The 23,559-nt window shown below is 34.3% G+C and overlaps 1 protein-coding gene across 4 annotated transcripts in view; it reads left to right on the top strand.

The window, feature by feature from the left end:
• The window catches only part of DCLRE1A (DNA cross-link repair 1A), a 30,474-nt gene extending 14,370 nt beyond the window's left edge, over positions 1–16,104 (top strand). For all 4 annotated transcript variants that reach the window (XM_016424308.2, XM_056803761.1, XM_056803766.1 and 1 more), the window contains 5 exons: positions 4,498–4,641; positions 6,020–6,165; positions 7,178–7,332; positions 14,183–14,324; positions 15,347–16,104. In XM_016424308.2, coding sequence (XP_016279794.1) covers positions 4,498–4,641; positions 6,020–6,165; positions 7,178–7,332; positions 14,183–14,324; positions 15,347–15,507 — 748 coding nt within the window. In that variant the 3' untranslated portion in view covers positions 15,508–16,104. The remainder of the gene's footprint in view (positions 1–4,497; positions 4,642–6,019; positions 6,166–7,177; positions 7,333–14,182; positions 14,325–15,346) is intronic.
• Positions 16,105–23,559: the final 7,455 nt, after the last annotated feature.

Raw genomic sequence — 23,559 nt, forward strand, 5'->3', positions numbered from 1 at the left:
AAGTTCAGTCTTTTCTTCATGAATGCTTGGAAGTCTTCTATTTTATTAACTGACCATACTTTCCCCTACAAGAATATAGTCAATTTTGCTGGGTAGTTGATTCTTGGTTGTAGACCTAGTTCCCTCGTTTTCTGGAATATCATATTCCTGCCTTCTGGTTCTTCAGTGTAGATGCATCCAAATTCTGTGTTATCCTAACTGTGGTTCCATGATATCTGAATAGACTTCTTCTTGGCAGCTTGTAATATTTTTTCCTTGGTCTGGTAGTTCTTGAATTTGACTATAACATTCCTGGGTCTTGTCAGTTAAGGTGGTGATCTGTGGATTCTTTCAATCTCCACTTTTCCCTTTTGCTCAAGAATGTTGGGGCAGTTTTCTTGGGTAATTTCCTGTAGAATGATGTCCAGGCCTTTTCTTTTGTCATGATCTTCCAGTAGAACAATGATTCTTAAGTTGTCTCTCCTGGAACCTGTTTTCTACATCTTCTGTTTTGTGGATGAGGTGTTTCATATTTTCCTTGATTTTTTCATTCTTTTGATTTGTTTTATAGTGTCCTGCTGCCTTGTGAAGTCATTTGCTTCTAGTTGTTGGATTCTAGTTTTTAAAGACTGAATTTCATCCCTGGCTTTTTGGTCATCCTTCTCATTCTGGTCTGATTTTCTTTGGAGGTTATATTTCATCTTCTTTGCCTCATCTTTCATCTTCTTTGCCTCATTTTCAAACTGATTAATTTTGGATTTCAAGACACTATTTTCTGTTTCCAGATGATTTATTTTGCTTTTAAGTTCTTTTCCCAGTTGTCTCCAACCTCTCAATTGTTTTTTGAATTGTATTTTGAGTTCTTCAGAAATCAGTTCCCTGGAGTTTCTGTGTTTTTGCTTGGTGTTCCTTGATCTTCCTCTGTTCCATTTGCTCTTTGTTCATTGCCTGGATAGAAGCTGTTGATTATAATTTCTTTTTTCTTTTTCGGTTATTTACTCATATTTTCCCCCTTCTTTCCCCGCTGTAGTTGCCTGTAGTCTTGCTCCTCTCATTATGTGCTGGATCAGTGGGTTTGTACTGTTCTGTCCTGAAGGGGCTTCTTCTCTGTCCTGCTGATTGATCAGGTTAGTCAGAGCTACCCAGGTGGATAGCAGAAGCTGAAAAGGAACTGGGTTTCTCGCATTATTGTCAAGGTTGTTGCCTGTAGTTTGTTGCAGCTTTTGCCCTTAGAGCTTAGTGAGAAAGGCTTTATGATCAGTCTGTGAGGGAGAAATGTTGTAGCTTGAGCTTCCCTGCCTTCTGAAGGTTTCTTATCTGCCCTATTAATGAGATTGATCCAGGGAGGAGCAGTTGATCTGCAAAGCTGGATGTGCCCTCAGGCGAAAACCTCCAGAAAGGCGGGGGGGGGGGGTAAGATGGAGTGTCTTGGCTGGAATTGGGCTCCCTGCTCTGCATTTCTCCTCTAGCTGCCTCTATTCCACCTGTGATCTATGCCCTGAGCCTGGCAGAGATTTGCTCGCAAGGTACTCCCTCCAGACTAGGGCCCTTGCCTGCCCATAGATTCCAGCCACCTCTGGAGGCTCAGAGCTATAGGATGGGAGAGGGGTCCTGGGACCTTCTTCTTTCCCCTTAAAATTGCATGTTCTAGAAATCAGGCTTTTTTGGGAGTGTACCTTTTTAAGTTGGGTCCAGGATGAGGGTTCCCTAGCTCTGTCCTGTTGTTAGATTTGATTTTCAGTCCCCTCAGAGCTTTGTGTTTTTGACCAGTGATGAAGGATTTATGGAGGTCTGAACTGTTGCTGTCTCTAAGCTGCCACCTTGACTCCACCTCCTTTAACATTCACTTTTAAAAATGTTAAGTTCCAAATTCTCTTCCTCCTTTCCTTCTCAGACAGCAAGCAGTTTGATACAGGTTATATATACATGTACAGTTATGCAAAATATTTCCATATTATTCATGTTTTAAAGGAAACCATAAAAAAATTAGAAAAAATAAAGTTTTAAAAATATGCTTTGATCTGCATTCAGACTCCCATCAGCTCTTTTTGTACCATTTCTCAGCATTAAGTCCTTCAGAATTCTCTTGAATCATTTTTTTTTTGCAGAGAATAGCTAAGGCATTTACAATTGATCATTGTGCATGATTGCTGTTATTGTGTACAATTCTCTTAGTTCTGCTTATTTCACTTTGCATCAGTTCATGTAAGTCTTTCCAAGTTTTTCTGATAGCCTCATGCTTCTCATTTCTATAGCTACAACTTTTAAACTCTACTATTACTTTTTGAGTAATGAGGGTTTTCTCTCTCTTAAAACAATAGTAGAAGTTGTCACAGAATCAGAAATTGTTAAAGTGACAGGAATCTCTGGGAATTATAATTATCATTTTATGGCTGTGCTAACTTGTATCTGAACTGTTCTTAACAGATAAGAGTTAATGTTATTTTCCTTAAATATTTTCCAAATAAAAACAGATTTGCCTACTGTTGATGGTATTCTTTATATCTCTTTTTGAAGATTATATCTTATGTTATAACTGAAGTTATAAATTACCATCCTCTCCTCATATATACACATATATGTTTATATAAAATATCTTTTCATTAGTGAGAAGTAAGTTGATATTACTAGATAAGCATGTTCTCCATTCATCTGAGGTTTCCTTCAGTTAAATTTTAGGCTTTTGGTATTCTTAAACCTTAGAAAGCATGTTTTCTTGGAATTTGAAGTGAATTGGGGTATTAGAATTTATTGGAATGTGGGGACAGTGTTTACTTGGTTATTAAAAGTTGTCTCTTTAGTTTTCCTTCTTTTTAGTTTTTCACATTAATTTGTTTTCACCCAAACTATGAAAAATAAAGTATTAACCTGATAGATTATTGTCAATATAAAATTATAAAATGTTTGTAGCAATAGAATTGGTCCTTGTGTATCAATCATATGCTTTCAAGTATTACACAAATATGAGAGTATTATTATTTTTGTGTGGTTGCTGATTTAAGAACATTTAAGGAGAATTTAAAAGACAGATAATGACGGTTAACATGGACAAAGGAGGTACCTAAGAATAGTTTTACTTGTGCGAACTAAGGATGGGCCATGATATAACCTTTTTCCTGTGAGCTGACTGGAAACAGATATTTTCCTTAAGTAAATATCTAAAGATACTCTAAGACGGGTTGAGACTTTTCTATTCTAAAGAATATTTGATCAATCCTTTATCATTCAATGATATTAACTTAGGGCAATTAAGATCTACCATGGTATCTCTCAAGGTTATTCTGACTGCTGTCTTACTGTTCCTGCTCAAATTAGATCGAATGAGATTATATTTGTTAAAAAGAAAACAAACAAACAAAAAACAACACTACTCTGTACTAAGCATCACTTAGCACAGTGCTTGACATAAAATAGGTGCTATAAAAATGTTTTTTCCCTTCCCTTTCCCCCCTTTCCTTTTCAATCTTCTTTACTATATCTATATCCAGGTTTTGCCCGTTAACTATAGATATCTCCCAAGACTATGTCCTACCCCCCTCATCCCTTCTTCCTTTATATTTCATAGTTTGATGATCTTGGTTTCTCTCACTCTATCTTTTAGTCTTCTTTCAGTTTTTTCCACTCTGTCATTCAATACCAGTGGCTTCCTTGTTCCTCAAACAAGATACTCCATTTCCCAGCTTAGTGCATTTTCACTGGTTGTCCATCCTCCATTTGGGAAATTTTCTCCTTTTCTCTACCTCCTGGTTTCTTTCAAGTTCAAGCAGAAATCCAACCTTTTGCAAGAAGCCTTTCCCAGTGCTCTGTAACCTTAGTGCCTTGCCTCTGAGATTATTTCTACTTTATTCTATATGTCTTTTGTTTGTACATAGTTATTGTATGTTATAATTACACATAATAGGCAGTTAATAAATGCTTCTTGACTTAATATATACCATTTGTATACTCTTTCTCACTTGATATTCTTAGTAATCTTAAAAGTATATGCATATACTTACCTACAGTCACACATGTAAATCTTCTAAATCTAGTTCCAGCAATAGATTTTGATCTAGGAGGGACTTTAGAAACCCTCTGGTCCAACTCCTTCATTTTAAAGATGATGAAATTTAGGCTTAGAGATGCTATGTGTCTTACTCAGGGTCATGTAGATAGAAGTAGTAGAGTTGGGATTTGAGTGCAAGTTCTCTCATGCTAAATTAAGAGTTCATTCCACTCTCCTGCTTCCTCCACCACAACAATTCTCTTGTTAGGATGTTAAGAGGAGTAAATTTTTTTTTGCCAAAAATAGTGATTTTATTTCCCTGTGATTCATTTTAATCAGAAGTTTCTTGCTTCCCAGAATTTTGAATAGTTTCAAAACTCCTGCTGATATCCTTCAAATACTACACTTTTTTACTAGAGTTTTACTATGAAATACAATTTTGTATCATGATCAATTAATAATTTATGTTAATTTATTGTCACTGAAGTGGGTATTTTGCAAGAATTGTTCCTTTATAATGTCTTGGTTTTTAGTTGTCCAGGTGCTGTCATGATCCTTTTTTATCTTCCAAATGGTACTGTTATACTGCACACTGGAGACTTCAGAGCAGATCCTTCCATGGAACGCTACTCTCTTCTCGCTAACCAGAAGGTCCACACACTTTACTTAGACACAACGTAAGAAGGGTTTGTTTGTGTATTGTTCGTTTTCCAGGGACTGTATAATCGAGCAGGATACTTCTTACTTTGTTCCTTCATTGAAGAGAGTGCTCCCTTAGTTGTTAAATGACATTTTTTAATGACACTTCTCTTTGGAAACCATGGGGTATGTGAAACTGTTGAAATTCAGATGCTTCTTTGAGTAGCTGGTAAAGTTAAATTCTCAGGTATATCACTAGCATAGTTCCTTAAGCACAGCACATAATTGTTTGAATGAACTATAAATGATTTATACTTCATAGGCTATGTTTATATAGTATTATATATCTGGATAAATGGGGTGCTGCCTATATTTTCTGAAGGCTTGACTGGAATCTGGCCAAGTCTTAACAAGTATTTTATCTTAATATACTATGGATGGGGCACTGTGCGGAGTGCTTGAAATAGATAGAACATTTATTAAATGCTTGCTATGTGGCAAGAAATGTGCTAAGCACTAAGGTAACAAACATAATAGTTCTTGCCTTAAAGGGGTTTGCATTTTAAAGGTGGAAGATAACCAATAAAGAGGCACTGGAATCTGGGGGAAGGAAACATGCAGCATATTGGTGAGGAGATGGCATAACGTGATATGGTAGACCTGGGGCCTCTAGCAAAATAAAGGACCCAGGGGTTGGATCTAAGTCTACAGAGGAAGGAAGAAGAGGAAATAAAAATAGCCTGAGAACAGAAACAAATGAAAACAGTCTCTGCCCTTATGGAATATATGCTGCATGTATATCTGTATGTTCATATATGTAGGAATATAGATACATAAATACAATCAGAAACCAGCCTTTTTCATTTAGTAGACATGGCAGAATTTGTGTTGTACTGGCATAAACTTTGGTAACCTCCATGACACTATGTGGCACTGGAATAATTATACAATTTGTTTATTTTTTTAAATTAAAGTTCTTTGATTCCTGAATTATATCCAAAATACAATTTGAGTCATTAGCCCCAGTATAGTAAAAAAATTAAAATAAAATAAACATTTTCTTTTAAAATAATTGTAGCATTTTTAAAAATGAATCATGTATAGCATAATAAAAACAACTTGCCAGATAGAAATATTCCTCAAAGAGTTTTTTAATAGAATAGATAGTATATAGGTATGAAATTTGTGGTTAAAAGTTAAAATTTTAGAAATTGATAAGAAATTACCTACCACTTATTTCAGTACCTTTTACATGGTGCTTTATAAATGTCTGAATTGAAATAATAAATTACCATTAGCTGAGAACAAATGGAATAGCAGCAGATAATTAAAGAAACCGCAGTCATATTAATATACTATACTGCTGCTTAATGGCATGGCTGTTCTCTTAATACAGATCCTATTTTTATATTTCAGATATTGCAGCCCAGAATATACTTTTCCTTCTCAGCAAGAAGTTATCCAGTTTGCTATCAACATTGCCTTTGAGTCTGTAACCTTAGCCCCACGTACTCTTGTTGTCTGTGGAACTTATGCTATTGGAAAAGAGAAAGTATTCCTAGGTGTGTGGTAGCATGTATCTGCATTTATTTATATCAACATATAATGGTCTAATTCTTTTTGTGTAATACTTTTCTCTATTAAATCCCTTAAAATATTTGCATTTTACTTTTTGAGTTGAAGATGAAATTTGTATAAAATGTATTTGAACTTTAAAATATTTAGCATAGTGGACATATTTTGAGATGCATGTTTTTGGCATTTTTGATATTTAGAAACTGTTTTGAGAACACTCATATTCTATAGCATTTAATTTCCTGAAAGATGATTGATCCAATGTGAAGTTTCTTAAAATGATTATCATTTAACTATTTTCCTTCATGCTAGACTAATTAAAACTAAATATTTTACTTGATGAAGTTATAAATTTTTTGGAGTCAATAAAGTCTTTTGACATTTTATTATTATACTACTTTAGTATCTTGTGAAATCCATTTCTTTATCTGTTAATCCTTCTAAAGTATCCATAGGTTTAATTATTTTCATTCAAGAAAACTGAGATGTGAAATAATTTGATGACCTTTTTAAAAATCAAGATAATTTAGTATGACAGGAATTATAAAGAGATAGATAAATTCAGACTTACTATAAGGAAAAACTTCTTTAGGAATTAAAGCTATTTAAAAGTAGAACAGACTACTTTAAAAGTGCTAAGTCCCTCTCCTCATTAGATGTCTTCAAGTGAGATCTAGATAACTACTTACAGTTGATATTGAAGGGGGGCTTTTTATTAAGGTATGAGTTAAACTATAGATCCTTGAGGTTTCTTCTAACTCTTAGATTCTATATTATCTGTATTCCTTATCACTCTCTACCCCTGTAACAAATAGGTTTTTTTTTCCTTTCCAACAATTTATTTCATATAATTTATTTGATAAAATTCTTAATTTTTTTTTCCTGAGGTGGTATTTAAAAATTATATTTTGCTGAATTTTTAAAAATTTAACTTCAAGTTAATTATCTGTACTTTTTAATCTTACATTTTATTTTGTTATTTCATTTTTTCCCCAATAGCAATTGCTGATGTTTTAGGTTCCAAAGTGAGCATGTCCCAGGAAAAGTACAAAACGCTAAAGTGCTTAGAGCTTCAAGAAGTTAATTCTCTCATTACTACAGACTGGAATAGTGCATTAGTACACCTTCTTCCTATGATGCAAATTAATTTTAAGGTAATTCTGCAAACATATAACTGCTACATATATCTTCAGGGCTTTTCACTTGTCATCTTTTAATCCTATCTAGTATTTTGACATTTAAGATCATAATGCAAATGAAATTCTTATATATTTTAAAGACCTAATCAAAATGTAGTGTAATATAACTTTATTTTCTAGATGAACTTGGTCAAAGTAATAGATATTCAAAAGCAGGTTTGTTTAAGGAATTTTAAGAAATGGTTTAATATTATTATTAATTATCTATATTAATTATGATATTTACTATGTTGTCTCATTTACTATTAAAAAGGGTTATTATGGTCTCTCTTTGAAGAGGAAAACAATTCACTTTAGCCTAATTATTCAACTCTCCATTATTCTGGATAGTAACACTTTTCTAGCTGATTTCCATTACTCTACAGTACATTAAAATTCCAATGCATATACAAATCTCAATTTTTACCAATCGTGTTTAAACCACCCTTGTAAACATTTTTTTTTAATCTTGGGCTCACTAATCAAAGTTGTCTATGAAAAGATATAACCCTTCTTCTATTTAATGTAATTATAGGAATGCTTTGAGAAGAACAGTGACTGTATGTGTGTATAATTTAAATTATATCTAATTTAAATATATACGTCCCATTCTAATTTGACTTACATGAAAGGTTAGTAAAGACAGCCAAGAATATCAACATCAAACTTTCTTACCATCTTATTTTTTAAATGTCTTATTGAGAATTTATAAAAATGTCATTGCTATTTTCCAGTATTCCACATAGTAGAATCCTTGCTTGTAACAAAGAAGTACAGTTCAGTAAAAACATAATAACACATTGACCATGTCTGACAGTGCATATATCATTCTGCATTTGTAGTCCACTACTTCTCTGCTAAGAAAAAGGTTACATATGTCATTCTGAAATCTCTGTTAATAATATTGATCACTGTATTAAAGGTTTATGTTGCTCTTTTGGTTTTGTTTGCCACAAGAAGCTTACATTCTAACTGTAGAGACAACATACAAACAACAAGATAGATACAGAATCAATTGGAGATAATCTCAGAAGGAAGGCACCAAGATTAAGGAGGATAAAGAAAGATTCCTTGCAGAAGGTGGGATTTTAACTCAAATTTGAATGAAGGTAGGAGGTGGGAAAAAGGAGAAAATTTTAGGCCTAAAGGGAAGCCAGTGAAAATGCAGTGAGATGGAAAATGGAATATCTTGGAGTGGAGAAAAATTTAAAAGCTACAAGACTATATATTTGATCCTGTAGGTAACTGGGAACCACTAGAGTTTATGAATACTGAGATTTACCCTCTTTTATATTTCCAATTTAGTGAATAAATTTTTATTAAGTACCTGCTATGTGCCAGACACCTTGCTAAATCCTGGGGATACCTTATCCTCAAGGAGCTTACAATCAAGGGGAGACATCAAGTAAACAAATATGTAAAAACAAGCTATTGACAGGATAAATAGTAAATTGAGGGAAGGTCCTAGAATTAAGAGGAGTTAGGAAAGGCTTCTTATAGAAGAAAGGATTTTAGTTGGATCTTAAAGAAATCAGGGGGATCAATAGTTGGAACAGAGGAGGGTAAAGCATTCTACTAGTGGGACAGCCAGAGAAAATTTCCAGAGCCAAGAGATGGATAATCTTGTGAGAAACAGCAAGGAGGCCAATATAACTGGATTGAAGAGTATGTATTGGGTAGCAAGGTGTAAGAAAACTAGAGGGGGGTGGGGTGATCACAGATGATAGCAGAGATATAAGGATCAAGAAAGGGTTGGTTTTTTTGAGGATGGAGGAGACCTGGGCATGTTTGTATTAAGTAGAGAAGCAGCCAATAAACAGGAAGAGACTGAGGATAAATGAGTGTGAGTGGGAATGAAAGAAGGGGTGATCTGTTGGAGGAGATGGAATGGTAGAGATTTACTTATGTAGGTAGAAGGGTTTGCCTTGGAAAGAAATAGAATCACCTCTTCATGTGAGACAAGGGTGAAAGAGGAGATAGTGGGAGAAGACATCTTAATGATATGAAATTAGAAAGAGGAAAGTTGAGGGAGTCATGGCAAATGGCCTCAATTTTTTTATGTAAAATATGAGGCAAAGTTCTCAGCTGAGAGGGCATGGGTAGGGGAACCAAGGATATTTGAGGAGGGATGAAAAGGTTTGGAAGAGCTATTTTGGGGAGTGGGATAATGAGTTCATAAGGGGATTTCTTAGCAGTAAGGACCCAGCAATTTTTTCAACATAAATTTGTAGTAGACCCAGTCAGAATGGTTTTATTTTTTTCCACCACCTTTTTTAGCAGCATGTGTGTAAAAAACAGGTGGCTGATTGTGGGAGTGATACAAGGTTGAGCCTTGGAAGAACATAATTGGCATTATGATAAGGGAGCTAGAGGCTCAAGAAATCAGGACAATGTAGAGTTTAACTGATTTATTAAAAGATCAAGATGGGGAAAAGAAGAGAAAATGGCTAGTGCAGGGATGATGACCTGAGAGAAGACTGAAGGGTCAGAGTGATTACACATCATGGTGTTGACAAAGTGTAAGGTTCAATGAAGGAAATATATAGGTAGAAGGCCAAAAAATTGCGGTCAGATAAGGGGATTTCAGGATCTTTGTGGTACATTTGTTTTGCATGTGGAGGTGATACATTTGTGTTGCCAGTTCAAAGGTTTGACCCACTGTATATGGCTGAGGTAAGGCCATGGGAAGGACATATGAAAAACTCAACTGTTACGGTGTTGGTAGAAATCAATATGTGTGTTGAACTCCCTATGTATGGGGGCAAAAATTTGAGAGGAGAAAAATTGTGAGCCAAGTATTGAACTCATTGAGGAAAGGGATAGCTACCAGAATATAGATTAAGTGAGAGATTTGGATTTCATAAACTTAAAAGGAAGAGGGTTTACTGGTTGATGGAAGTATGAGAAGAACCTGAAAGTGTCCACAGGGAGGAAGGAGTATTCCAGTTGCCTTGTCTTGATCCATAAATTGAGAAAAATGAAGCTCCACCAGGTAAGCTGTCACTACTGAGGAGCCAGGTTTTAGAATGGGAAAAAGAAAAGATTTTAGGATAAAGGGAAGTTTATTACCTGTGAAAGTGGGATTCCAGAAGGCCTAGTAGAAAGGAAGTGTGGTGTTCAGTTAAAACTCTGAAGGTTGAGGGGAATGAGAATAGAGAATTGGGTGGAGATGAAGTGATATCTTCAACAAATTAAGGGAAATTAAGAAGAGATAGGATTTGGAGGACAGGGGCATATAATTAATTCATTTTTAGACATAGTAAATTTTAGATTGTTATGAGACAGTTTGAGACACTCAATAGGTAGGTGGAAATAAATATGAGACTGGAGGTCGAGAGAGGAATTAAAGCTGGATAAACTGATTTGGGGAATCATCTCTATAGAAATGATATTGAAATCCATAAGAATTGATGAGATCATCAAGTAAAATAATATAATGGAGGGGGTGGGGGGAAGAGGGCCCAGGACAGAACCTTTGCAGAACTTTTTCATTGTGGAAATTGACATTTGGTTGCCACATTTTTGAATTTAACTATTTCACTATGTGCTCTGGGTCAATATGGTCAGTTTTCTTTGATAATTTCTTGAATCTTGGCATCCAGATATTTTGTTTAATCTTGCTTTTCTTTTTTGCTCAGTAATTTTTAAATTCTTTCTCTATACCTTGTTTTCCAGACCATTTGTTTTTGATAGTCACAGCTATCATTTATATAAAGCTTACCATGTACCAGGTACTATATTAAATGCTTTATTAATATAATCTCATTTAATCCTTTCAAAAACCCTTAAAGATAGCTGCTACTATTAACCACATTTTGTAATTGGGAAACTGAGGTCAATAGGTTTTGTGACCTGCCCAAGATCACACAGCTAGTAAATGTCTGAGGCCAAATTTGAACTCAAGTCTTCATGATTCCAGGCTAGCACTCTATGTACTATTCTGCCTAAATGACCTATCATAGATGTTAAACTGTAAGGAACCTTACAGACTATTACTTAATCCTTAGAATCCACCCCTTTTTTAGATATGGATGCACTATAAAGAGTGCTGAACTTATAGTTGGCGATCCAAATTCAAATTCTGGTTCTCCCTCTTGATATGTGTGACCTTAAACAAGTCACTAAGTATTAATTTCCTCATCTGCAAATTGAAGAAGGTTGGATTATATGACTTATAAACTCCCAGCTCTAAAACTTCAGTTCTGTCATATTTTTCCAAATTTGTCTTTTTTATTTTGTTTCTTATTGAGGTTACTGATTTTTTTAAGTTGTCTCCTCCATTTTTTCATACCTCACCACCCAATTCTTTATTCCCATTTCCTTCAACCCTCCCACCCCAAAGTTCCAATAGATACTACCTTCCCCTTCCACCATGCCTTCTGATTTACTGATTTTGCATATTTTTTCAGGAGCTATTTTTTCAAGGTTTTTTTTATTTTTTCAAGAATTCAAATTTTTTAGGATGCAATTATCCAATTCATTCACATTATCTGTGATCCAGACTGTACCATATTCTATTTGAAATCTATCTCAAGTTTGAACTTGCTGCTTTAAAATAAAATCTGGACCTATATTTTCAATAGTGTGGGGATCTCTCACTGAGGAAATTCTCTCTACTAGTGCAGGTTTGCAACTGTTCTGTAATCCTTATATTCAGTCTCTTCCCCCAATTCCCTAACAACATGTGACTTTCACATATTGCCTTCTGGTTGTCTCTTATATAATTAATAACCATATATCTAGATTTATGCTAAAGTAAAACTTTGAACAACAAATTAAATATTTTTTCTGTATAAATTTCAAGAAATACTTATTCATTGTATGGTTGAAATCAGACTAAATCATTCTTTTGTCATCTGTTTTTGGGGGTATTTCTCTTCAGTAGTCCTTTTCCTTGAACCTCTCCCATCAAGATAATTAGAAATGGATGACAATTTCAGCCATTTGACATTGAGGATATTTGGCCCAGAAGTGATATGATAGCTATCTTCCAATATTTGAAAGGCTTTTGTGGGGAGGATAGATTTGAACTATTCTACCTGGCCCCAAAGAACAAAATTATAAGCACTGAATTGGACACTTTAGAAAGGAAAAATTAGGCTCAACATAATGAAAAACTTCTTTTCTTTTTTTTTTAACTTCTTAATAATTGGACCTATCCAAGAGTAGGGTGGGCTGCTCTGGGAAAAAATGGGTTCCCTTTCACTTAAGTTCTTTAAGAAAAGACTGCAATAACTAATTATCAGTAGCTGTTGTGGGGAATAGTAGAGAATCTCTTGTTCATGTATGAATTGGATTTAGTGACCTCAGAGATCACTTCCAATTTAGTAACTTTATAATATCAGTACAAAACAAGAACAGAAAAGGTATGTCCTGTGAGGTTATACTTAGTTGATGATTAATGCTAACTTTTACCAACTTGTTCCATTGCATCAAAAATGGTAGCATTTTAAAAAGGCAAACCTGTATCCAGAGGACAAGCATATCTTTTGAACAGTGCAAATAACATCAATGCATGTTATCTAGGTCAAACCCCTTGAAATTCAAATATATATTCTGTAGTTTGCCACTGTCTCTTGACTACATCCCTAGTGCTAAATGAATGTAGTAAAACATTAACTTGTATTTTTACACAATTCTTTGGAAACTGAAAAAATATTCCTACTGGCATGTGCCAAAACCTTTTATATCAGAAACTATAATAGAAAAAAAAACCCAGCAATCTAAGAGAATATCAACAACTACCAACCTATATGTTGCCTTTCCCATCTACATAAAATTTTATGAGAATAATCTATACATGCATCAAAGGCTTAATGAAGGAAATTAGTAAGGACAGGTAGACATAGTAGACCACCTCTTACCATTATGCAATGGACTGAAAATTGCCTTTTTAAAAAATGTATTAGAACAAAACACTGGCATAAAAATTATTTTTCAAGAAAATGTCTTGTTTATGTACATCAAAAATATAGGGGGCAGCTCAGTGGATTGAGAGTCAGGCCTAGAGATGGGAGGTCGTAGGTTCAAATCTGACCTCAGACACATCCCAGCTATGTGACCCTGGACAAGTCACTTGACCCCCATTGCCTAGCCCTTATCACTCTTCTGCCTTGGAACCAATACACAGTATTGATTCCAAGATGGAAGGTAAAGGTTTTAAAAAAAAAAGTACGTTGGATTCCTTGAAAGATTTTAACAGTGAAGATAACCTTTTTCAATCATCTGTCATTAATATTTAGGCAAGGCATAAAACAAAGAGATACATGAGATTTTTATAGATGAAGTGATATTTTCCAAATGTTTCAAGACATTCTATTATTTAAATCAAGCCCCTGAATAGATATAGATCTATATTCCCTGGAGAATCAGTAGTTGCCTCTCTTCAGAAGGTTCAGGTCCCATTGATGTCTACTGTCAGAAAAGCCAAGTTCATGACTCAACTCTTCTATCTAGTATCTGTATGCCCTTAAGCAAATTACTTAACTCCCCTGGTCCTCATTTTATTTATCTAGTCCCTAGCAGTTAAACTGGCTAAGGACACTTTTAATGATAAATATATTCTCTGAATGTATTTACAGTCTCCTATCTTTTCAAGTCTGTTTTTAGATTTAATGTTTAGATTTAGCTAAGTAAACAAAGAAAAATATTTTGATATTTTTAGGAGTGTTACTTAGTTGTTGCCACCTGACATTTAACAAGTGAAAAAATGGAAATTTTCTGTGGTTGAGCCCTGTTAATGTAGTACAACTTTTAAAATTTTGTTATATTTTCATACTACTCATCAGCTTATGCCTTACATCATTATACTGTTTACATTTGACAGGATTTGCAGAACCATTTGAACAAGTGTGGTGGGAAATATGATTGCATTCTGGCTTTCCGACCTACAGGATGGACACATTCTGAGAAATTTGACTCTATAACAGATATTGTTCCCCAAACCAAGGGAAATATTTCGATATATGGTATGTGATTAAGCTAATTCCACTTTTCATATCCATGATGACTTTACAGTTTAGTAGAGACTGAAACAAGATTTAGCAAGAATTAACACATTAATTGCTAATTCCAGAATATTTTAGCATACATTAAGAAACCATTAGTGTTTCAAGATTTTATTCTGTGTTTTAAATGCTCTTTAAGATATATTTATTTAAAAAGATGCCTATAAATTTTGTAAAATTACTCAATGATGCCAAGGAATCTGTCTACCATAGAATTAAGTAATATCTTTATCTTGATTTTCATCACTAATGATACATTTAAAGGAACTGTGAAAACTCTTGAAATAGCAGACAATGACAATAACCAGGGAGCTCAGACTCTTTTTTTATTTTAAGCTTAAAAACAGGAGGTGTCAAGTTTTGTGTATTGTGGTAAAAATTGATTTTAACTTTTAGACCTTTGACATTAGGTTATTGTTAGTTTTAATTTCTCAGGTTTTCTTACCAAAAGTCATTCTTCAGTAAAAGGCAAGCTTAAACAAATATTCTTCTGCATATCATTTAGCCTTTAAAAACTGCATTTCTAGTTTTAGACCTCTATCTCTTTCAGTGTGGCTCCCCCACAATCATTGGCCTGCCAGGGACAGTAAAGAGAAGCTTTCTATTCCTCTCTCTCTTCCCTCTTTTTTTTTGACTTATCAGATATCAAAATTTTCATGTTCTTCATCCTTCTTGTTCTTCTTCCATATTTTATTCCAGACACTTCGAAACTATTAACCAAAAATAGAGTTATCCAAGGAGAAAATCTTAAGATGAGGAAGAGGGGCCTGATTCAGAGAATCTTCATAGAAGCAGATATTCCATATCTATCTAGCAAAGATATAGATTAGTTAGTTTGCTTGTAAACAAATCTTTTTTACGTATGATAGGAAATGTGTTTGGCAAAAGATTTTGAAATTTAAAAAAATTTTTGTATTTAAAATTTGTTTTTTGGCAAATACAATTTTAGTAAAGCAAAGACCATTTTCTTTTTTGTACTGCAGGAATTCCTTACAGTGAACATAGTAGCTACGTGGAAATGAAGCGCTTTGTCCAGTGGCTAAAGCCACAGAAAATCATATCTACAGTAAATGTTGGTTCCTGGGAATCTAGGAAAACAATGCAGAAATATTTTAATGAATGGAAGCATGAAGCTGGCTATTGATTAAAAAACTGAAAAATGACATTACGTTTACCAACCTCAGATGTGGATTTTTCCCCCTTAGCCTATATATCCCCTCTGCTTGTCCCTCCTCCACCTTCTTACCATGAATACACATGCACTTTAAAAACCACATGAGTGTCGTTTTTCTACATCCATAATTTACATTTGCAATAAGATATCCAGTATATTGACTGCCTACCACTCTGAGCCTTCAGTGAGAAAGTGAAAAATTTTTCCCCTCTGTGTAAAGCTTCCTTTAAATCTTTTGCCTGTAGCCTAGGAGAAGACAGCAAGAGCAGACTATTGGCCATTTTCAAGAAGTTTCTTTTCTCTTTTTGTAACTCTTAGGACCTTATCTGGCCATTGCAGATGAATATTTAGTTATCCTCATTTCCAAATTACTTCCTGGGAAGAAGAGAAACCACAGCATGTACAACAAAAAGGAACCACAGCAATGTATACAACAACAAAGAAGTATTACATATTCGTTATTATATATGTAGTAACACATTTAATGATAAAATTCATTCCATTTTTTGCAAGCTGGAATTTTTATACTCTATATATTTTAAAAATAAAAAGTAAAATGAGCTCACAGAGATGTGTGGTTTTTTTTATTGTTTTGGAGATTAAGACTTGTGATTTTCTTTTTTGTTTTATGAAAATAGCGTTTTAACTAGGCTTTTTCTACATGTCACAATAAAAGGTAAAGTGTAAAAGAATGCCAAGGCCAACAAAATTTTGAATTCTACAGTGCTTTACATGTCTGTTCTCTCATTTTATACCCCTTTATTATTATATGTATAAGATTTTTTTAAACCCTTACCTTTTATCTTACAATCAATACTAAGCATTGGGTTCAAAGCAAAAGAGCAGTAAGGGCAGGAAGATTTTGGTTTATTTATTTAGAATGTTGTCACTTCAAGTGCTAACCTTACTTTTCTGTGAAAATTTGCTTATTTCCTACTTATAAACCTTATGCAAGATTACATGTAGGAATATAGATGGATAACTCATAAATTTTCATATAGAAGAAGAGTAATGATAATGTTCTGCTCATTTTTTCCTGGTATGAATAAGGTCTAATACTTTTCCATAATATTGTTGCTTTCTTTTCCTTCCTATACTTCATATATTGATCCTACAACATTCTTTCAATTGTGTTGCTTTTAGTGATTTTCTATGCATATTTGGTTCAGTTCTGCTACTTTTCACTTGTTTGTTGTTTTTAGTACTATTTCCATATCTTTTATGAGTTCTTTTGATACTGAGATGTTAATATCCAAGTGTAGTGGTCCTCTGAACTTGATGGTGAAAATAGTTTATGATCAGTTTTTACAAATCATTTCTATTTTTCTTCTCTTTTTTGTCCCCTTTCTAATTTAGTCCTTAAATACCCTTTTGCCTAGCTGGATATCTTGCCAAATTTTTTTTTTTTAATTTTTAAACATTATTTTATTTGGTAGTTTTCATACATTATTCACTGGAAACAAAGATCATTTTCTTTTCCTCCCCTCCCCCCCCCACCTTTCCCTCTCCCATAGCCCACGCATGATTCCACTGATTATCACATGTGTTCTTGACTGGAACCCATTTCCTTGTTGTTGGAATTTGCATTATAGTGTTCATTTAGAGTCTCTCCTCAGTCTTATCTCCTCCAACCCTGTACTCAATCAGTTGCTTTTCATTGGTGTTTTTACTCCCATAGTTTATCCTCTGTTTGTGGGTAGTATTTTTTAGATCCCTGCAGATTGTTCAGGGACATTGCATTGCCACTAATGGAGAAGTCCATCACCTTCGATTGTACCACAATGTATCAGTCTCTGTGTACAATGTTTTCCTGGTTCTGCTCCTTTCGCTCTGCATCACTTCCTGAAGGTTGTTCCAGTCTCCATGGAATTCCTACACTTTATTATTTCTTTTGGCACAATAGTATTCCATCATCAACATATACCACAATTTGTTCAGCCATTCCCCAATTGAAGGGCATCCCCTCATTTTCCAATTTTTGGCCACCACAAAGAGTGCAGCTATGAATATTTTTGTACAAGTTTTTTTGTCCATTATCTCTTTGGGCTACAGACCCAGCAGTGCTATGACTGGATCAAAGGGTAGACATTCTTTTATCGCCCTTTGGGCATAGTTCCAAATTGCCCTCCAGAATGGTTGGATCAATTCACAACTCCACCAGCAATGAATTAATGTCCCCACTTTGCCACATCCCCTCCAGCATTCATTACTTTCCATAGCTGTCATGTTAGCCAATCTGCTAGGTGTGAGGTGATACCTCAGAGTTGTTTTGATTTGCATCTCTCTGATTATAAGAGATGTAGAGCACTTTTTCATGTGCTTATTAATAGTTTTGATTTCTTTGGCTGCGAACTGCCTGTTCATGTCCCTTGCCCATTTGTCAATTGGAGAATGGCTTGATTTTTTGTAGAATTGATTTAGTTCTTTATAAATTTGAGTAATTAAGCCTTTGTCAGAGGTTTTTATGAAGATTGTTTCCCAATTTGTTGCTACCCTTCTGATTTTGGTTACATTGGTTTTGTTTGTACAAAAACTTTTTAATTTGATGTAATCCAGATTATTTATTTTGCATTTTGTAATTCTTTCTAATTCTTGCTTGGTTTTGAAGTATTTCCCTTCCCAAAGGTCTGAGATGTATACTATTCTGTGTTCGCCTAATTTTCTTATAGTTTCCTTGTTTATGTTCAAGTCATTCACCCATTTTGAATTTATCTTGGTGTAGGGTGTGAGGTGTTGATCTAAGCCTAATCTTTCCCACACTGTCCTCCAATTTTCCCAGCAGTTTTTATGAAATAGTGGATTTTTGTCCCAAAAGCTGGGATCTTTGGGTTTGTCATATACTGTCTTGCTGAGGTTGCTTGCCCCCAGTCTATTCCACTGATCCTCCTTTCTGTCTCTTAGCCAGTACCAAATTGTTTTTATGACTGCTGCTTTGTAATATAGTCTGAGATCTGGGACTGCAAGACCCCCTTCCTTTGTATTTTTTTTCATTATTTCCCTGGATATCCTTGATCTTTTGTTCTTCCAAATAAACTTTATTATGTTTTTTTCTAAATCAGTAAAAAAAATTTTTGGAAGTTCCATGGGTATGGCACTAAATAGATAGATGAGTTTGGGTAGGATGGTCATTTTTATTATATTGGCTCGTCCTACCCATGAGCAGTTAATGTTCTTCCAATTGTTCAAGTCTGTTTTTAGTTGTGTGGAAAGTGTTTTGTAGTTGTGTTCATATAGATCCTGTGTTTGTCTCGAGAGATAGATTCCTAAGTATTTTATTTTGTCTAAGGTAATTTTGAATGAGATTTCTCTTTCTAGTTCTTGCTGCTGAGCTGTGTTGGAATTATATAGAAATGCTGATGACTTATATGGGTTTATTTTGTATCCTGCAACTTTGCTAAAGTTGTTGATTATTTCGATTAGCTTTTTGGTTGAATCTCTAGGATTCTTTAAGTAGACCATCATGTCATCTGCAAAGAGTGATAACTTGGTCTCCTCCTTGCCTATTTTGATGCCTTTAATTTCTTTTTCTTCTCTAATTGCTACTGCTAGTGTTTCTAATACAATGTCAAATAATAGAGGTGATAATGGGCATCCTTGTTTCACTCCTGATCTTAATGGGAATGGATTTAGTTCATCCCCATTGCAGATGATATTAGCTGATGGTTTTAGATATATACTGTTTATTATTTTTAGGAATGACCCTTCTATTCCTATGCTTTCTAGTGTTTTTAGTAGGAATGGGTGTTATATTTTATCAAAGGCTTTTTCTGCATCTATTGAGATAATCATGTGGTTCTTGTTGGTTTGCTTGTTGATGTGGTCAATTATGTGGATAGTTTTCCTAATGTTGAACCAGCCCTGCATCCCTGGTATAAATCTTACTTGATCATGGTGGATGACCCTTCTGATCACTTGCTGGAGTCTTTTTGCTAGTATCCTATTTAAGATTTTTGCATCTATATTCATTAGGGAGATTGGTCTATAATTTTCTTTCTCTGTTTTTGGCCTGCCTGGCTTTGGAATTAGTACCATGTTTGTGTCATAAAAGGAGTTTGGTAGAACTCCCTCTTTGCTTATTATGTCATATAGTTTCTATAGTATTGGGATTAACTGTTCTCTGAATGTTTGATAGAATTCACTGGTGAATCCATCAGGCCCTGGGAATTTTTTCTTAGGAGGTTCTTTGATGGCCTGTTGGATTTCTTTTTCTGATATGGGATTATTTAAGAAAACTATTTCTTCTTCTGTTAGTCTAGGCAATTTATATTTTTGTAAATATTCATCCATATCACCTAGGTTGGTATATTTATTGCCATATAGTTGGGCAAAGTAGTTTTTAATGATTGCCTTAATTTCCTCTTCATTGGAGGTGAGATCCCCCTTTTCATCCTTGATGCTGTTAATTTGCCTTTCTTCTTTCCTTTTTTTAATTAGATTAACCAGTACTTTGTCTATTTTGTCTGTTTTTTCAAAGTACCAGCTTCTAGTCTTGTTTATTAGCTTAATAGTTCTGTCACTTTCGATTTTATTAATTTCTCCCTTAATTTTTAGGATCTCTAGTATGGTTTTCTTCTAGGGGTTTTTAATTTGTTCATTCTCAAGTTTTTTGATTTGCATTTCCAATTCCTTGATCTCTGTCTTCCCTAATTTGTTAATATATGCACTCAGGGATATGAATTTTCCTCTAAGTACTGCCTTGGCTGCATCCCATAAGGTTTGAAAGGATGTTTCGCTGTTGTCATTTTCTTCAACGAAATTGTTAATTGTTTCTATGATTTCTTCTCTAACTATCCGATTTTGGAGGATCATGTTATTTAATTTCCAATTAATTTTTGATTTGGCTCTCCATGTACCTTTTCCGTTCAATATTTTAATTGCCTTGTGATCTGAAAAGGCTGCAGTTATTATTTCTGCTTTTCTGCATTTGAGTGCCATGTTTCTATGACCTAGTGTATGATCTATTTTTGTGAATGTGCCATGTGGTGCTGAAAAGAAAGTGTATTCTTTTTTTCCCTATTTTTCTCCATATGTCTATTAACTCTAATTTTTCTAAGATTTCATTCATCTCTTTTACTTCTTTCTTGTTTATTTTTTGGTTTGATTTATCTAAATTTGATAGTGGTTGGTTCAAGTCTCCCATTAATATGGTTTTACTGTCTATTTCCTCCTTCAGTTCTCCTAGTTTCTCTATTAAAAATTTGGATGCTATACCATTTGGTGCATACATGTTGATTAGTGATCTTTCCTCATTGTCTATACTCCCTTTTAGCAGAATATATTTACCTTCCCTATCCCTTTTGATCAGGTCTATTTGTACTTTGGCTTTGTCAGATATCATGATTGCAACTCCTGCCTTCTTTCTATCAGTTGAGGCCCAAAAGGTCTTACTCCAACCTTTAATTCTAACCTTGTGAGTGTCAACCCGTCTCATATGTGTTTCTTGAAGACAACATATGGTAGGGTTTTGGGTTCTAATCCACTCTGCTATTTGTCTACGTTTTATGGGTGAGTTCATCCCATTCACGTTCAAAGTTATGATTGTCATTTGTGGATTTGCTGGCATTTTGATATCTTCCCCTAGTTCTGACCTTTCTTCTTTAGCTTTCTCCCTTTGAACCAGTGATTTACTTTAGGTCAGTCCCCCTAGTCCCCTCCCTTGAGATGCTTCCCTTTCTATCCCCTCCCTTTTTATGCTCCCTTCCCCTCCTCCTTCTCCTTCCCTCCCTTTTTATACTCCCTCCCCTCTCCTCCTCCTTAATTTTCCTTTCTTTCTTGCCCTAATGGATAAGATAGAATTCAGGATCCCACTGGATCTAGATGTTCTTCCCTCTCAGGTTTGCTTTCACTGAGAGTAAGGTTTAAGTAATTCCACTTCAAGCTCTCTTCCTCTCCTTCTCATATGAGAGTTCTTCCCCTCCCCTTCCCATGTGTATCTTTATATGGGAAAGATTATTCTATTGAGTCCCCCCGTATTTCTTGAAGTTAATCTTAGTATTATCGTGGTTCCCCCCTCCCTTTTCCTTTCTTTGTCCCCACTTTCCCCAAATCTTCTTAATGCCCCAATCTTTCCCTATGCATGTTTCTTCTAACTACTCTTATGATGCTACAATTTATGAGAATTACACAAAACATTTTCCCCACATATTAATATATATAATTTGATGTAAATGTAGTCCTTATAGAAGAGAGTTTGGCTTAAAGAAAAAGATAAGATTTATCTCCTTTTCCCTTTCTTTCATATTTACCTTTTCATGTTTCTCTTGCTTTCTGTGCTTGGATATTGAACTTTCCACAGAGCTCTGGTCTTTTCTTAGCAAATGCTTGGAAATCTTCTATTTTGTTGAATGCCCATACTTTCCCCTGGAAGTATATAGTCAGTTTTGCTGGGTAGTTGATTCTTGGTTGGAGACCCAGCTCTCTTGCCTTTCTAAATATCGTGTTCCATGCTTTGCAGTCTCTTAGTGTGTTAGCTGCTAAGTCGTGTGTGATCCTTATGGGAGCCCCCTTATATCTGAAGCTCCTCTTCTTGGCTTCTTGTAGGATTTTCTCCTTTTCTTGGAAGCTCTTGAATTTGGCAATTACCTTGCCAAATTTTTAAAAAGCCGATGCTACCTTGTCCATTTTCATCTTGCCTTTTGAGATGATATTGTTCATAATCATCTATCATCCTTCCTAGCATTTTACAAATGATTTTATATTGTAACTTGGTATTGTGTTTAGCAGACATTTTCTCTATTTTGCAATTTAGCCAGATGTTTGCTGAGTATAATAAAGTTATACTTAGTGTCAATGTAATTTATCTTGTCCATCTCCAATTTTTGGCTATCAACTGCTTGTTTAGATAGTTAAGGATTGGGTTATTTCTATTACATGTTATGTATTTTTTTTTATCATTTTCATTGTATCCATGTTATTTTAAATAAGAATTAATTTATTTCTAAACTTGTCTCTTAGACTTGGAGTAACTGATCTAAGATAAATCTTTCTCCCCAACAAATTAAACAGTTTATATCCCTATTAATAGTGTCCATTTTTAGCTTTCTAAATATATACTTTTATGGAAAACACATTTAGTACAATCATTTTAGTTCTCCCTATAATAAAATGAATTCCTTTAAATTCTTATTTTCTTGTCTTCTTGGGTTTTAGAATGGTATAATGCCCATTTTTAGAGGAAAGTAGTAAAGGATTATAGAATTTACAGCTGTAGGGGATCTTATTTCAATCTCTATTTTAAAGGATGAGGAAACTGAAGTCTGGAAATGAATTGTCCAAAGTTTCACAAGTAATGACAAAGAGCATGGACACAAACTTATATTCCCCTGTTTCCAAATCCTGTACTACTTCCCATTCTACTCAGAGGGAAGGTAGTTTCCTAATAGAAATTCTTGTGTCCGCATTGGTTCTTAATTTACTTTCCCAATTATAAAATATCACAAGTAATTTTGTCATAATTATTTGCATTTTCATTAAAAACTATTTAGGGACTAGATTTTAAGTAAATTCTTTAAAAATGCCCGTGTTTGGAGGCCTAAATATGGAATGATGTTGGAGGTATTTGCAACTCATTTTCATTTTATTCCCAAGTAACTACTTTTTCTTATGACTATCATTTTTTTTCCATTGGCAAGAAGTTTTTTGGACATTTGGAATGTTTTTCTTTTAAAATCCAGGCATGCTGTTATAAGAACAGCTTCAACCTTTTTATTATCTTATGTGAAGACAGCTCTGTGTCCCAACATCACTGTTAATGGCAGCCAGAAATAATTTTTGTTTTGTAGCTTTTGATCTAAAGCATGAAACATTATATTTAAAGACTATAACTGAATAACTCTACAAATAATTCACACATAGAACCTACTTTCTATAATAGTCTGTCTAATGTGAGGATTCTTAACAAAGGATCTATAACATTTAAAAAATTATAACTTTGATAACTTCATTTCAGTATAGTTGGATTCCTTTTTTTTTAGTCAATTTAGAACATTATTCCTTGGTTACAAGAATCATATTCTATCCTTC

This window comes from Monodelphis domestica, chromosome 1 (assembly GCF_027887165.1).
Source record: "Monodelphis domestica isolate mMonDom1 chromosome 1, mMonDom1.pri, whole genome shotgun sequence".
NCBI lineage: Eukaryota > Metazoa > Chordata > Mammalia > Didelphimorphia > Didelphidae > Monodelphis > Monodelphis domestica.